We start from the raw sequence: 15,689 nt of genomic DNA on the forward strand, positions 1-15,689 counted from the left end.
CCTCTGCCTCCCGAGTGCTGGGATTAAAGGCGTGCGCCACCATCGCCCAGCGAGTGGTTATTAGATTCTCTGTGTCTTCATATATTTATGTTTTCCTATTGAAGCCTCAAAAACCGAGTTTCATGTTTTGGAATTTATTTTTGTACAGATAGTATCATTTGAGAAACATCAGGTTTGAGGTGCATAGAAAATAATAACTGTATGGGGTTAGGTATGTGGCTCAATGAATAAAGTGCTTGCTGCTCAACCTTGGGGACCTCAGTTCGAATCCCCAGCTCCTACATAAAAAGCCAGGAGTGGCGGTAAAAGTCTGTCACCCCAGTGTTGAGCTGAGGGTGTGTGGAGGGAGGTGGGTACCCAGGGTTTGCTGGCCATGTAGCCTGGCAGAAATAAGGAAAGCTCTAAGTTCAGCAGAAGATCTTGACTCAAAATATATCGTGTGGAGGCTGGGCCTTTAATCCCAGCACTAGGGAAGCAGAAGCCAGTGCATCTCTGTGAGTTCGAGACCAACCAGGTCTATGGAGTGAGTTCAAGGACAGCCAGGGTTACACAGAGAAACCCTGTCTCAAGAAGAAGGAGGAGGAGGAGAAGGAGGAGAAGGAGAAGAAAGAAGAAGAAGGAGGAGAAGGAGAAGAAAGAAGAAGAAGAAGAAGAAGAAGAAGAAGAAGAAGAAGAAGAAGAAGAAGAAGAAGAAGAAGAAGAAGAAGAAGAAGAGGGGTGTAAAGTGATAAAGATTCCCTATGTCATCAATCTCTGGCCTCCATGTTCACCAGAATCACATGTGTGTGCACATACACACTCATACAGAAGCACATGTGCATGCACACACATACACAACCTCATGTGCATGCACACACACACACACACAAACAAGCACATGTACGTGCTTACAGACACACACCCAAAGAGAAAAGGACAATTGAGAACCTCTGAGGATCCAACAATTGGGAGTTGGTTGTCCCACTATGTGAGTCCTTTTATTTTGAGATAGGGTCTCATGTACCTCAGGCTGTCTAGTACCCAGACCATCCTGCTCCTACTTCTTAATGTTGGGATTATAGGCACAAGCCACACCTGATTCTCCATAACATTTATATGGCCTCGTGCACAGTCTAAAGTCCTTGGAAAACTGAGGCAGGGAAATTAAAAACTCAAGGCCAGACTAGGCTGCAAAATTCTAGGCCAACCTAAGAAACTTGTTGAGATCTGGTGTCAAAGCAGTCATTAAAGACACTCTAACATCTCTCCAGCAGAATACATAAAGAGGCTCAGTGTTAAGAACCCCTGACTACCATGCTAGACAGCCTGTGTTCCTCTCAGTACCCCCTCATATACCCCACAATGTGAGGCGTTGCCACTGGAACAGAGAGAGAAGGCAGAGAGACGATAGGGACTTTTCTGTGCTGTGAGGGTGGGATACTGAGCATCTACACCCGCACTCTCCTAACCTGGCACACAGCTGCTGTCTTCCTTTGAGAGGAAGCTCATGGCATAATTCAACTTTATCCTAAGACACTTCCCCCCTCCTTTGGAGCAGGAGATGAAGAGGTAAAGGGACCAGAACCAGATCCCTGTACTATCAAGTTCATCTGTCATCCCAGTTCCTTATTTCAAAGTCACACAAAGAAAACCAGAGGTCAAATCAAATTGGCTTTTTATTCACATATTTCATAGAAAAAGCAGATTTATAAACACGGTAGAGCTGTATGAAAAACTTCGGGTTGGTCCACACTATTTACACCTCAGAGCTGCACTGTCCTCCCATCAGGCACAGCACGTGCACTTGTCAGAGGCCCCTTTGCACACACAGCCCTGGGCACACTTGGAGCAGCCCACAGGGCAGCAGGAGCAGCAGCCTGGAAACGAAGGAGAGGAAGAGGTCAGAGCTGTCACACAGGCCCTGCTGAAGACCTGCTTCTTGTCCAACAAGATGGGGGAGGGGTTGTCTTGGGAGCTGTAGGGCATAATGTTTGGAGAAAGAGCTGAACTGCCCTGGGCAGCAAAGGATCTTTCTCAGAGCCAGCTGTGTGTGTTCCGGCTGAACCTTAGCCCCCACCCCAGCTATCCTTCCCCACTCACTCTTCTTGCAGGAGGTGCACTTGCAGTTTTTGCAGCCACAGGAGCTGGAGCAGGTGCAGGAGTTGCCTGTGGAGGAGAAAAGAGACAGCAATGAGTAGAGAGAATGTGGGATCTTAGCAGGGGCCAACACCATGTGGCCAGCTCAGTCAGTTCATTAAATCCAACTCAGGACTCCAGGAAGCCTAGCTCCATCTCTCTAGTGGTAGCTAGGGCTTGTGTCTTCCATTCCTAGACACAAAGGACCCTCACCTATCTCCTAGTGAAGGCAATTCATAATACCTTTAATAATGTCTGGGGCTCTGCTCAGATGTCCCCCACTACCTGGGTGATCAGGGGCCAGACATTTGTGCGCCTAAATACTGCCTCCAACCTCGACAAATGAGTCGTTCGGATAATATTCATACTCCAAGCATAGTTGAAGGTGCTTGTAAAATGGGACGTTAAAATGAATTAGAATGAATCTCCAACTAAAGGCGCTGTTCCCTCCAAACTCTTCTACATCCTCCATGACTGCAGGAATCCGGTCTGCGATCCTAACTGGCAATTGTAAAGACGAAGGACTGGGCGTCTCTTACCTGTGGAGCAGGAGCAGTTGGGGTCCATTCTGAGATCTCGTGAAGCTGGAGCTGTGGAGCAAGTGACTAGGAGGCAGTCAGGCTGCTGGAAGTCGTGCTGACGCCTAGCGGGCGGCCTGCTTTCTTTATAGTCGTGGGACCGGTCCGTGCGCAGAGTTTGCACACAGCAAGCGGTTGAACTGGCCTTCGCTGAGTCACGCGCACCGCGTCTTTGGCAGAGCCGAGCGCACCCTTCGGGCGGGGTGCAGAGCTCCCTAGGGCGCTGGCGTGCACAGCGGGTCCGCCCCTTGGCGCAGCTGGCCCGGGAAGGACGATCTGTGTGCTGTGTGCTACATCACGTCCCTGTAATGTTTTTTTTTTTGTTTTTTTTTTTTTTTTTTTTTTTACCGAGATTACAGTTGATCTTTTCTAGCGAGAACTCACCCCGGAGCCCCGCGACTCTCTCCCTAAACTCATAGGAGGAGCTATGTTCTCAGTTTCTCCTTTCCGGGAGCCCCCAGCCCGGTCATCATTTCTCTGAATCGAAAGCAGCAGAAGTTCAAGAGACAGTTATGTAAAAAGTTAGCCTTGACTATGAACTTTCCCGGTCCTCATTGTCCCTCTGTGCCCTATCACAGTCGTTGGGACACAGCAACAGGGCCAACACATCTCATCTTAACACATCCAGTCTCCGTTCCTGAGAAGTCTAGGCACGTTGTCCGGGGCTGGCGGCCGGCACACCTTAACCTATCGGCTCTACTCTAGGATAGTGTGGAAAATAGGGGATGCCTTCCCTCCAGTGGAATCAGTGGTATCCAGGGACCGCATTAGACACAAAGCAAAAGAAGTGGCAATTTATTTTAATTTTTTCATTGTGCCTGACTGTTCGGCTGTCAGGCCCAGTTTAATTGCGCTCAAGCCGCTTGCTCAGTATCTCAGACCTGGGTGGCTGTGCAGGGTTTGAAATCCTATAGGCTCCCTTTGCTCTCGATGGACCTCCCCTTTACCGGGTGTTCTTGATAGAGACCCTCTTGCGTCTGTTAGGGCATAAACATTTCTACAGCCGGACTCCTCTCATACGGGAGCACTCCTCCAGCCGGACTCCTCTCATACGGGAGCACTCCTCCAGCCGGACTCCTCTCATACGGGAGCACTTCTCCAGCCGGACTCCTCTCATACAGGAGCACTCCTCCAGCTCGACTAAGGGCAGGGACAAAAGCAATATGTTGTGGCTGTTTTCATATAATCCAAATTAGCTTTGAACTACAGACCCTCCCGCCTCCCGAGGGCTAAGACTACAGGCATATATTATCGTGCGTCGCTGACAGGCACAGTTTATGAGTGAAATACATGTATGTCTATGTGGGTGTATCTTTACATACACCCATTTTTTTTTAGCTTTCTTCTGTATCTGGAATAAGACTGCTGCTTATGTTTAGTAAAAGTTTGCTTAAATGTATGTAAGCATAACTAATAAACACACTTAAATATATTTAAGAAAATCTGGATTGATGCTTTGTACCACATGGTACTGTGACTACAGAAATGGCAGGCGTGGTTCTGTATGTTTAATGACGTTTGCTCATGGTTTTATATCCCACCCTAGCAGGGGTGGGCCACAGAATATTTTGGCAGCGGTGAATGACTCTTTGGAGCATAAGTCACACGGTCATGTATGTTGTAGATGAACATGACACAGACAGATACCCAGCTAAGCATAACAGGTCTGGCGTCTATCATTTGCAAATGCATAAACAAATATCCCGTTTGAATTATGAAAAGGCCATAGCTGTTATTATGAACCATGTATCACGTCTTTCTCTGTAAGTAGGGTCTCAACATACAGCCTAGGAGACCGGCTGGAGTGTCTGTCATGCCCTCCCCTGTTACCTCTGCCATATTGTTTGGAATCTAACTCTGGCGTAAAGGCTGTAGGTGCACTGGGTCGTTAACCAGCTCCCTCCACACAATTTCCCACCTCTCTAGCGAAGAGCAAAATTGGTTGGGTCCTGAAAGCCTGTCCAGCTGGCCGCCACCCACCGAGGCAGTCAGGGCCTAGAGTGGAGTGACATCATGCTCTGTCAGGGAGAGGGTGAGAGGACCGTTATGGCTTTAGCTTCTATACACCGTGACTTCTGAGCCAAATGACCATGGGCAACTGCTTAGCTGCTCTAGAGCCACCGGCCCCTCTCCAAGTCCATTGTTTGTATGAGAAACAAACTGTATCGAAAACAAAAAGCCATTCATTTCTGCGGAAGCAGTGGGGCAAGGTTTTGTGTTCGAGGATACCACCAAGTCCTGCACAGATTGGCGAGGCTTTGCTGATCTTTGTTTTGTGACAGATTCTTGCTATGTCACCTAGGCTGATGCCTCGGTTTCTTGAGTGTTGGAATTACAGGCACACTCTGGCCATGAGTGTGATATGGTTATGATGCCAGAACCAGAAGTAAAATCAGTTTCTCATTTAAAGCCTATTTAGAGAGGCAAATTCTGTTTACACACAAGGAGAGGGGCTTCAGAAAGGTTGGGTGACTTGCTCAGGCCACACAGCCAGTCAATGGAGCACTGGGCTGTGAACCAGTACTGCCTGACACTAATATTCACGTTGTCACAAGTTCTCTGACGCTGGCCCTTTATACACAGGTTCATGCATAGGCACGGAAGATGCTGAGAAGGCCACAAGACTCTTCTTCCTCTTGGGGGCTTAGACACAGCGTCCTTCCATTAGCAAAGAGCCAAGAAACTGACTACCCACTGGTTACTCAGCACTCAGCATTGCTCCTTCTTCAGGACACTTCCTAGGAAATGACACAGTAACGTCCTCTGTGTGGGAAGATCCAAAGAACTGCATTTGGGGCAGAAATTTTTGTCTATAGAGTTCTTGGTTGAGGTTGAGTCTTTAATCTCAGCTCCCACGAGGCAAAGGCCAACGCTCCCTATGAGTTCAAGGCCAGTCTGGGCCACACAAATGAGATCCATTCCAAAACTAAATAATGAATTAATTCAAGATGAAAATTAAAAATAGAATTCTTGTCTGGACAGTGTCGGACGATTCTTTCCTCTCCAAATTCCATGGTTTTTACTGGTTTTAAGTAGGCAAGGAGTTGACTTGGACAGAGCAGTGGACTTCAGCCTGGATTAGGGACAAATTCTAAGGACTCAAGCAGCAAGCAGAGACATCAATGGTCCTTCACTGGCAAGGACCGCGGGTTCCTAGTGTGGAAGTCAGGCTGAGGCATGCCCTAGCACAAGGGTATCGGGGTTGTAACTCCGTTATTTTTCTGTCTTTTGGTCATTGTATTCTGGATGCGTGCTGAGATATTTCCGCTGGACCAGATGAAATTCGTATTGTACTTGGTGCTTTCACTTGTTTCACTATTTTATTTTATTTTATCATCTGTTACCAAAGTTGGGGTCTATAACAAATTCTTGGGCCCTTAGATCTCTTGCATGGTATGATTTCCCCCTTTTTATAGAGAGGATTAACCCCAAGGCCTCCTGATTACTAGGCAAGCACTCCACCTGAGCCTTATCCCCAGCCTTTTACATTCTTTTTGTTTTGAAACTAAGTTGTCCAGGCTGGCATTGACCTTGTTCTCTAGGTAGATTTTGAGCTGGAAATCCTCCTTCCTGCCTCAGTTTTCAGAGTAGCTAGGATAATGGACTTGTGCCATCAGGCCCAGCTCTTCCTCCTCTTCTTTCTCCCTTCCTTTCTCCTCTCCTTTTCAGCCTTTGAAGCAGGGTCTCTCTCTGTAACTCAGAATGGCCTGTAACTTGCTATATAGCCTAGGCTGGCCTTGAACTTGAGACGATCCTCCTGCCTCAGTTCCCCAAGTGTTAAGATATAGATACGTGTCTCACCATACCTGTTGTGTTTGGGGCAGGCAAATGAGGTGGGTGTATAGGACCCTTTGTTGTTTAGCTCCTGAATGCCTTAGACCAAGTGAACGACAAGCTGAACCTTTAGTTTCTCAATTAAAAATGGAACATATTGGTGCTGGAGAGATGGTGCCGTGGTTAAGAATGGAACACACTGGCTGGGAAGGGGGATAGTGGTGGCGAGCTTATCTAACTTGTGTGAGACTCTGGGGTTCATCCCCGGAATCATTAAAAAAGAAAAGGGACTGGAAGTGTGTGGAAGTTAGCTCTATTCGGGAAATAACCAGGCTAGCTAAAAGATAAAACAATTATTTATTATAAGGGGAAAACTCACGAAACAGGAACGGGAAGTCCAAGCTCAGCTGTGCCACAAGGGAATCGCAGAGAGAGACCCTGGGCTGTGTCCAGGTCCCAGAAAGCCACATCCTAACTTGGTCCCACCTCTTAAAGATAATTGGTTGGCAAAGATTCCCCATCAGGAGTGTAGCTCAGGGTAGAGTACTCACCTAGCACGCACAAATCCCTGGGTTCAGTTCCCACCATGGCATAAACTAGGTTAGGTGGTACATGTCTGTAATTCCAACACACTGGGAGTGGAGTCAGGAGGATTAAAGTTTAAGATTAATAGCAAGTTTGAGGCCAGCCTAGTCTTCATGAAACCCTGTCTCCCAAAAGAAAACACACCTGACCCCACTTGGCCCACAGGAGTCTTTATTAGAACATCTATTCATTCATCCATCCATCTACATCCATCCATCCATATCCATCCACCCATCCATCCATCCATCCACCCATCCATCCATCTATCCATCCATCCATCTATATCCATCTATCCACTCTGTCAGGATACAATGAGGAAAATCTGAGGTTACATTCTTACTAACCTGATCAGCACCACCTAAATCCAGAACAAGGCTGAAAGACTAAAGTCAGGAAGGGCATACAGAAACAAATGAGGTTGGATTCTTTCGTGCGCTCAAGGAAGGAATGTTCTAAAGCATCAGGTCTGTACTCTTTGAGACTCAGTTTCCCATTACAGGATGAAAAAACAAAACAAGACAATCATGAAGAATGTAGGGACCTCCTGTTTCTACCTGCGCATGGGGAGCTTCCTGCTTCCTGATCAACCTCAGTTTCCTGAAGGAGAAGCACCCACGCAGGAGCAGGAGCCGCCCGTGAGGAGGAGAAAGCCAGCTGAGAGCTGAAGTCAGAGGCAAGAAATCCAGCAAGTGGTGGAGGGCCAGGGCTAGGCCAGGCCCACTCAGGCACATTGACTTGGGACTCCAATTCTCTTCACATGCTAGTATTTGTCTTGGGTCCTTGATCTCAAAGAGGCATTGTCCCCTGCTTCCACTTCCGTCCAGGCAAAGGAAATAAGGGTATGAGCTATTCTCTGAGGACGTGCATGCTTGTTATGGTTTCTGATGATAGCTTGACCCTAAAATGGAATGTTGAGGGTGAAGAGCCCCAAATTATCTTGGGTTATCTTAGGCTCTTTAATGTTTTGGTTTATTGGGAAACGGAGTCTTGTGATCCAACTGTCTCAGCCTCCCCATGTGCTGGAATTACAGGCCTTATCTTAGCTTTGGTATCTGACTTGATATCTTCATAACTGTTAGATGAAACTGTTGGCACTAAGCTCCGATGACATTTCGCCTCCAGCAACGCTGAAGCTAAAATGCTGGAGGTGACAGAGATTTCCTGCTCTGCTGTGTCCCACCGGCCCGAGGCCACTAATGCAATCCCAAATAAATTGACACGACCTTCTTTTCTTCTCCATCTAAAAAAGTTCCTGCAGCCTCTCCCACAACGAACCTCACCATTCCAGACAATCCTCCCTCACTCAGCTATGATCCCTCATATTTGGCTCAGAAAAAAAGGGATAATTTTTTAAATGCAATGTCTTTGCAGACTGGTGAAGTTGCCCTGGACTCCTGCTCCACCTCCTGAGTGCAGGGCTCAGGGTGCTTCTCTTACCCCGACAGTGGACGGAGGACAGGGTGGGTGGAAGACGGGTGGGCAGGATATGGAAACAGAACAGACTTTATTTAGCAGAACACATAGGTTTGCCTTTCCCTCCATTTTCAGGACTTGATGGCCTGTGTAATCAAATTCTGTGTCCTACGTATGAAGTTCTTCCATGGATGCCCACAGGCTGGTCTGCCTGACTCACTGCAGGGTCACAGATCTGAAATTGGGGCTGCCTCCACCCCAGGAAGAATCAGTTTAGGTGATATGTTCAAATAGAGGCAAGGAAATTTTAACCATCCCAAACATGCAATATACCACAGTCCCACACAGCTTAAGTCCACTCACATTTGCTCCGTCCCTAGGCCAAGTGAAGATCAAAGCACACGAGAGGTTAGCAAGGCTTTGGTGTCTGTCAGGAGGCTGGGGTAGCATCCTGATCACAGGGGCTTTGTACTCATCATCCACGTTTACCTGGTCCACAGTCAGTGAGGCTCTCTCCCTAGCCTCCATCCCACAGTGTCCTCCCACACAGTTCTGTGCCCACTCTGGAGCTGGCCAACGTGGGACTCTCTCTCCAGACAGTCCGCGTGGATAAAATGCTCCCACTTGCCTGATGTATGAAGCCTCAGTTAGGAGTCAGCTCCTTCCTCATTAATCTCTTAGAATATTTTCTCCTTTCTGTGAAAGAGGACTCATAACTGAATCTGCGGGTTTTCCACTATCGTCAGCGAATCGTCAAAGTGTAAGGGGCAGGCAGTGAATGAGTAGGGGAGCTCTCGCTCTCAAGCCCCCTTGGTGTCAATGATAGCGTTAAGAGTTCTGGGTTTTACTAGGACTTGGGCATACATATAATAGTGTTTTAATTATTATGAGTCATGTGCGAGGCGCTTGACATTAGAGCATTAAATGGGAAGGAGAGCTTTCCAGGGGCGAAGGTGTCTCTTTCTTCCCTAACGTGGGTATATTTTAATCCGGCGTGGCACCTGCCCCTATCCTTTCTTCTCATTGTAATAAGCTTCTAATGAGCCCGAAGCCATTTTGGGTGTCGATGTGTCTGGACCAGCACAATCTGGTCTGGAGCCTCCCTCCGCGGTTGGGAATGTGTGAAGTGATGACTGGCAGCTGGGAGCACGTGGTTGTCAGCATCTAGGTTTTCACTGAGTGCCAGGGCAACGGGGTACCAGCATCTGAGGGGTTCAGTCTGGGGACATAACCATAGGTTCTCTCAGATGTTCACTGATTTGCCCAGCTTACACGACCAGTAAGGAGGGAAGCGGGCTGCCAATTAGAACTTCCTGGCAGCCAGAAATACAGCCAGCCTTGTAAACTTATTCTTCACACAAGTTTGGTCCTGATTCCTGGCTAAGAACCTCATTTTTCCCTTTGATTGAACACCAAATTGCATTAGCTCAACAAATAACCAGGGGCATTAACCGTTGGTTTTAATTGAGTCATTCCGGTCCTTACAGCTTCCTAAAGAGTACCACCCATCCTCCAAACTGCAGACTCCACCTAGATGCTTTGCTCCTGGGGAGATGCTGGGCACCTTCTACTTTGCTTTTCTAAGGTGTCAGGGGTTGGGATGAGTGAGGGGTAGTTTCTTTCTGATCTTCCTGAGAAGGACTTCTGGAGACTGACAACCGACTCACGTCACTGTGCTCTCTGAAATCGGGGGTGGTGAAAGTGACCCTGTCGGTGTCCCTGTGCACCAGACGGGCAGTTCCTCATGGGAGGTCCAGGTTGGACACGTTGTGCCGTTTAGTTTTCCGTCTGCAAGGCACACACCTTGGATATGTAGTATTTGCAATTTCAAGATTTTGTTCGTGTTACTGAATTTTTAAAAACTGATTTTGAGCCCAGCCTGTGTTTCCAGTACTTAGGAGTCTAGGCTGGAGGATCCCAAGTTTAAGTATAGTTTGGGCTACACAGTAAGATCTTGTCTCAAAATCAAAGGTTACCAAATTTTGAGACTAAAATTTAATTCCAAATTTCAATGATCCTTCTGCCTCCCAAGTGCTAGAATTATAAATTGGACTCACCAAACCTGACTCCCTCTGATTTTTTTTTTTTTTTTGAGACAGGGTTTCTCTGTGTAGCCCTGGCCGTCCCAGAACTCACTCTATAGACCAGGCTGGCCTCCCAACTCAAGGAGATTCACCCGCCTCAGTCTAAGTGCTGGAATTATAAATGGGTTTCACCACACGACTCCCTAATGGCCAGCCCGGAACTCGCTCATATCCTCCAGACTCTGCCTCCGGAGTGCTGGGATTAAAGGCATGCACCACCACTCGGCCCCTCTGATTCTTTCTAGCTTTTTATTTACCATAGTCTGGGTACTGGTATTCCAAACTTAAGTCACTTTTAAGCCTAAAAATCCAACTGAATTAGGGGAGAGAAACCAGAATAAACATCTAGGGGGTTGGGATATGGCTCATTAGAGCACCTGGTTTTAGTTCGCCTAAACCTAATATACAAGAGCTAGCACTGAGGGACTAAGTGCATTCCCCTGCCCATCACTTCCAGGAAAAACGCCGGAGAGGCAACCTGACCAGTTCAAGTCACAGGCTAACATCTGAGCCCAGAGCTCAAGCTTCGGCAGTTCCGTTTCAATCCCTCTACCAGTCCCTTATTTTTAATGCACACAAAGACAACCATAGTTAATTAAGCCAACGCTTTTTATTATCTGTTACATGTTTTATAGAAAGAGGTGTGGAAAACAGGCCAGGGTTGTAAAAAAAAAAGTTACTTTCTACACATTGTTCTATTTACACTCAGAAGAGGGGAAATCCCACTTCAGGCGCAGCAGCTGCACTTGTCCGAAGCTTCTTTGCAGATGCAGCCCTGAGAGCACTTCGCACAGCCCACGGGGCAACAGGAGCAGCAGCCTGGGGGAAAAAAGAGTCGACCGTGAGAGGCACACCACCTGGACGCTACCGGGATGGGAGGGCGGGCTAGGGACCGATGGGGAGCAGAGAGTAAAGGGTAGAGAGGATCCAACTTACTTTTCTTGCAGGTGGTGCATTTGCACTGTTTGCATTTGCAAGACCCGGCGCAGGAGCAGGATCCATCTGCAGGAACAAGGGAGTGAGCAGTGAGCGTGACCCAGCGCATCTAGGCGCAGGAGTTCCCCTAGGAACTCGGGTGCAAATCCTTGCTCCATCTTGGGCGAGCCACTATATCTCAAGGGCTTGTTAAAAGAGGGGGTTCTCCAGAATTTGTTGGGAAGGGGCAGCCGGTAGTACCCTGAAAGTGACTAGAGAAGGGGCCCAAAATAGCCTATCTGGCTCTCCCAGAAACTCGGGTTGCAGAGCCCAATCAGCAGTCCCCCTTACCTGTGGCACAGGAGCAGTTGGGGTCCATGATGAGTAGAGGCGGCGGCTGAAAACCGTGAGAGAACGAAGTTGGAGAGCTAGGAGGAGGCGTGATGTAAGGAAGCGTGTGGACCGGGGACTTTAAAGAGGGAAGAAGTTGGGGCGAGTGCAAAAGCTCCGCCCAGGTGGAGCACCACCTGCCCCCGCCCCCGCCTCCTGCACACGCCCCGCAGCCTGCAAGTGTCCCTCTTCCTGCACGTGGAACGCGGCCTGCACACGGCCCCCGCGCTGAGTCACGCCCCTCTCCGCACGGCGCGCGGACTGAGCGCACCGGGCTGAGCGCAAAGGGTCTGCGCCCGGGTCGGGGCCTGTTCCGGGAAGCTTGCCCACCCGTGACTTGCCGCGCGCCCGAGGGAGCGAGGGGCCGGGTGCAGAGGAGCTGCCCAGCTCCCCCAACGAGGATCCCGCGCTTACCGTGTGCGCTAACCTGGATGAAAGCGGGGCTAGGAGACCCTGCTTACAGGAAAACCAAGTTGGAAGTGTGAACAGGTTTCAAAAACCAGCCCTAGTCCAGACTTAGTCGCTGCTGCTGAGGTCCCCACCGCGTTTCCCGTGCTGCGGGGCGTTGTGTTAGAACTTTCATTTTTCCTTACAGTTCATTATTCTCACAGTAGAAGGTGGAAGCGGAGTCGCTTGCCCAACATGTGTGAGGTTCAAATTCGCTGAGGCGCCAGCAAGTCGCCAGAGACTAGCGACTGGGAAGACACAAGCCTTGTGCTAAGGACACTTATTCTAGAGTGAACAGGGCAGTGTTGAAGGTCAGCTGGAGGTGGAATTCAAGGGCAGGGGAGCAGTCCAGTCTGCGAGGATATAGACCAGTGTTTGCCAAGCAGGATGGGCCAGATGGTAGTGTTCTGGAACGCGTGGCAGGAAGACCCCCATAAGCTTCCCCCACCCCCAGCGCATGGGTGGATGCTGAGGGGAAGAGTGGAGATGGCTGCCAGATTTCTTTCCCTGGAGGCACGTGGTGTTTCCCCGCTTGCTCAAGCCTGCTGAAATCATACTTGAAGTCATAAGTAGGAAGGTCTGTGTCATCTGAGGAGCCGGGAAACAGTTACTGGAAGCTTCCTGGCAGGCTCAGGTAGACACTCAGGGAAGCAGTGTGTGTGTGTGTGTGTGTGTGTGTGTGTTGGGGGGGGGGGTGCCACAGGACAGGCTGTCCTTGCAGCTCTTACTGTAAACTGGGGAGATGCCTTCTTGGCTCAGTGATCACTTTCTCCAGGATACCTTCCAGACCCGATGCGCATGGCTGCCAGTGGCATGTGTAGTTTAACATCTTGTCCTTTCCCTTCCCGGCACTTTCCATGGCTGCACTGTGTTTGAACCTTAACCTGATTGATTTCTACGCTCCTGTATTCCTTCCCAGACTGAACTCAGAGTAGTCTTTGCCCCTGTTGGACTGTCTCCAGCCTCCAGCCAGGATAAAGCTGAGGGTCACCACTTGCTAAATCTGGTAAATTCATGGAGGTTATCCCCCCCCCCCCCCCCCCCCTGCACTATGACTCCTGCCTGGTTCCCCTGGTTCCCGCTTCCCATTAGGACTCTGATTTAGAAAATCAGAGGCTGGATGTAGTGGGCAACACCTTTAATCCCAGCACTCAGGAGCCAGAGGCAAGTAGATTTCTGTGAGTTCCAGTCTAGCCTTGAGTTAGTTACTTAATGAGATTCTATCTCAACAAACAAAAAAACACAACAATGGAAAAAAAAGCAACAATGAAAAAGTTAAATTTGGCCTGTGTGACCCGGCTTCTAACCCTAGCGCTCTGGAAGCCCAGGCAAGATTGTAAAAATGAGGCTAGCCTGGGCTACATACTTAGACTGTCTCAAAAGATAAAATGAGGGCTAGGAATGTAGCTTAGTGGTAGAGTGCTTACTTAGAATACGTGGGACCCTAGGTTTTATTCCCAACATGGCAAATTATGTGTGTGTGTGTATGTATGTCTTTGCATGTGTTTGCATGTGTACAAAAGCTCAAAAAAGTCACCACCCTGATATCTGTCACTCACTGAAGTGAAAATATCACGAAGGGTGGGGAGAGGTGAGCTGTCAGATGGAGTGTGGCCCCTCATTTGCCCTTGGGGTGTGCTCTCCTCCTTTACCTCCCCACTCCTTCCACCCCTCTGTCTATCCCAGACACTGAGCTACATTTGTAAACTCTTTACCTCTCAGCTACACCCCCAGACTTCTGTGTGGTTCCACACCCCAGTTTGCTCATTTGTCAAATAATCAGATGATACTAAAACTCAATGGTCACCTCCAGACATCCTCGGATTTGATTACGTTATTATTTTCTTTTCTCCATGTTGCTGTGTGTGGGCATACACATGGCTTGCATGTGTGTTTTCCATGAGCATGCCCGTGTCCCTGTATGTGGAGGAATTATCCTTCATGTGGTGTGTGGTGGTTTGAATGCCAATGGTCCCTATGTGCTCATCTGTTTGAATGTTTGGTTCTCAGTTGGCGGACTGTTTAGGAAGAATGAGTATAGGTGTGACCTTGTTGGAGAAGGAGTGTGTTGTGGAATATTAATTTTAGATATGTTCCATTCACTTATGTCGTGGAATATTTAATGATGCAAAGATGCGTGCGTTGCATTCATTTGGTTAAAGAAGATTAACCTGGACTCAGGAGGCTGAGTCAGCTGCAGGAAGTGGTAGGGAGGAACCATGGAACCATGTGTAGCTAAGGTTCTTAAGTGGGGGTTAGTTAAGCAGAAGGGCGCGCTGTTTTGGGGGAGTCGTGAGCTAGGAGAGAAGGTTAGCTACTTGCTAATCAGTCTCTCTGAACAAGCAGAATTTCACCTCAACCTTCGAATCCTGAGTTCTGTAGAGGGATAGAGATCTAGGTGAAGTCCTTTAGCTGCAGTGACAGAGCCAGTCTGTGAGGGAACAGAATCCCCGCTGGCTACAGCCACTGCAGCCGGCTACCGGTAGCTGCAGGGCTGTGATTGCCGATTAGGACAGCACTTGCTTAAGGGGCAGCTACTGAATGTAATGAAAATTAACAGGAGTGGGCTTTGAGGAGGTCCACACCATTCCACTCGGTGTTCTGCTGTCTGCTGTGGTGTCTCAGGTGTGAGCTCTCGGCTACTGCTACAGCTGGGGCCTGCCTGCCACCTGCCTGCCTGCCTGCCTGCCTGCCTGCCTGCCTGCCTGCCTGCCGGACTTCATGCTCCCTGTCACTGTGGTCTGGGGCTCACCCTCTGAAACTGTAACCAAGTCTAATTAAATGCTTTCTTTTATAAGTTGCCTTTGTCATAGTGTCTCTTCTTAACATGGTGGGGAGCACGGCTCTTCTAAGGTGGCCTGGTACTCATGGTGCCATGCCTCAGCCACCTAAGTGCTGGAATTACAAGGATGTACTACCACGTGTGGCACGTCTGATTTTAGGGCCATGATTACAGAAATCCCAGCGAAGTCCCACTGTCTGGCACTAGCTGGGCACTGACCAGCTTTTTGTTGTTCTTGTCCTCTGTATATGCATTCATTCTGCACCAAGTGGCTGGCACTTAATAACTCAGTTACAATCCACCCACGGGAAGTCTCCAGCTCAATGCAGAGGGCACAGGGTTTGCTTTGCTGGCGCCACAGCAATGGTGCCCCCATGCTCCAGAAGATGGTGAAAGAATTCCAAACAGTAGAAGTTGAGTTATTGGAGTTTGCTTTTGATGATTTGATTGTGACTATGCCCTGGTTGAAGTAAGCAAGTATTTAATTTTAAAAAAAAAATATTTTTTATAGGAGCCCACAACTGAGAGACTTGGGATTTGTAAAGACTTTGAATTTTAAAAGAGATTTCTTGTTTGGGTTTTGTTGTTGTTCTGGTTCTTGGAAAT

General features: G+C 48.6%; 3 protein-coding genes across 3 annotated transcripts in view; 1 reads left to right on the plus strand and 2 right to left on the minus strand.

The window, feature by feature from the left end:
- The window catches only part of Bbs2 (Bardet-Biedl syndrome 2), a 353,246-nt gene that overhangs the window by 242,652 nt on the left and 94,905 nt on the right, over positions 1 to 15,689 (plus strand). The gene's annotated exons all lie outside the window — the stretch shown is intronic.
- Positions 1,638 to 2,806, minus strand: LOC142852276 (metallothionein-1). The gene is made up of 3 exons (XM_075976898.1): positions 2,655 to 2,806; positions 2,080 to 2,145; positions 1,638 to 1,856 (listed from the first exon to the last, which is right to left on the minus strand). Exons 1-3 carry the CDS (start codon positions 2,680 to 2,682, stop codon positions 1,765 to 1,767), a joined length of 186 nt encoding a protein of 61 aa, XP_075833013.1. The 5' UTR covers positions 2,683 to 2,806; the 3' UTR covers positions 1,638 to 1,764.
- LOC142852944 (metallothionein-2) lies at positions 11,141 to 11,950 on the minus strand. The gene is made up of 3 exons (XM_075977911.1): positions 11,816 to 11,950; positions 11,486 to 11,551; positions 11,141 to 11,368 (listed from the first exon to the last, which is right to left on the minus strand). Exons 1-3 carry the CDS (start codon positions 11,841 to 11,843, stop codon positions 11,277 to 11,279), a joined length of 186 nt encoding a protein of 61 aa, XP_075834026.1. The 5' UTR covers positions 11,844 to 11,950; the 3' UTR covers positions 11,141 to 11,276.

The sequence above is a fragment of the Microtus pennsylvanicus genome, chromosome 6 (assembly GCF_037038515.1).
Source record: "Microtus pennsylvanicus isolate mMicPen1 chromosome 6, mMicPen1.hap1, whole genome shotgun sequence".
Classification (NCBI taxonomy): Eukaryota; Metazoa; Chordata; class Mammalia; order Rodentia; family Cricetidae; genus Microtus; species Microtus pennsylvanicus.

Excerpts from the sequence above, each read along its gene's own strand:
- LOC142852276 (XM_075976898.1), bottom strand. The coding sequence starts at position 2,682 with ATGGACCCCAACTGCTCCTGCTCCACAG. Across the intron at positions 2,146-2,654 it reads CAACTGCTCCTGCTCCACAG|GCAACTCCTGCACCTGCTCC; the intron begins GTAAGAGACGCC and ends TCTCCTCCACAG. Across the intron at positions 1,857-2,079 it reads GTGCACCTCCTGCAAGAAGA|GCTGCTGCTCCTGCTGCCCT; the intron begins GTGAGTGGGGAA and ends CTTCGTTTCCAG.
- LOC142852944 (XM_075977911.1), bottom strand. The coding sequence starts at position 11,843 with ATGGACCCCAACTGCTCCTGTGCCACAG. Across the intron at positions 11,552-11,815 it reads CAACTGCTCCTGTGCCACAG|ATGGATCCTGCTCCTGCGCC; the intron begins GTAAGGGGGACT and ends TTGTTCCTGCAG. Across the intron at positions 11,369-11,485 it reads ATGCACCACCTGCAAGAAAA|GCTGCTGCTCCTGTTGCCCC; the intron begins GTAAGTTGGATC and ends TTTTTCCCCCAG.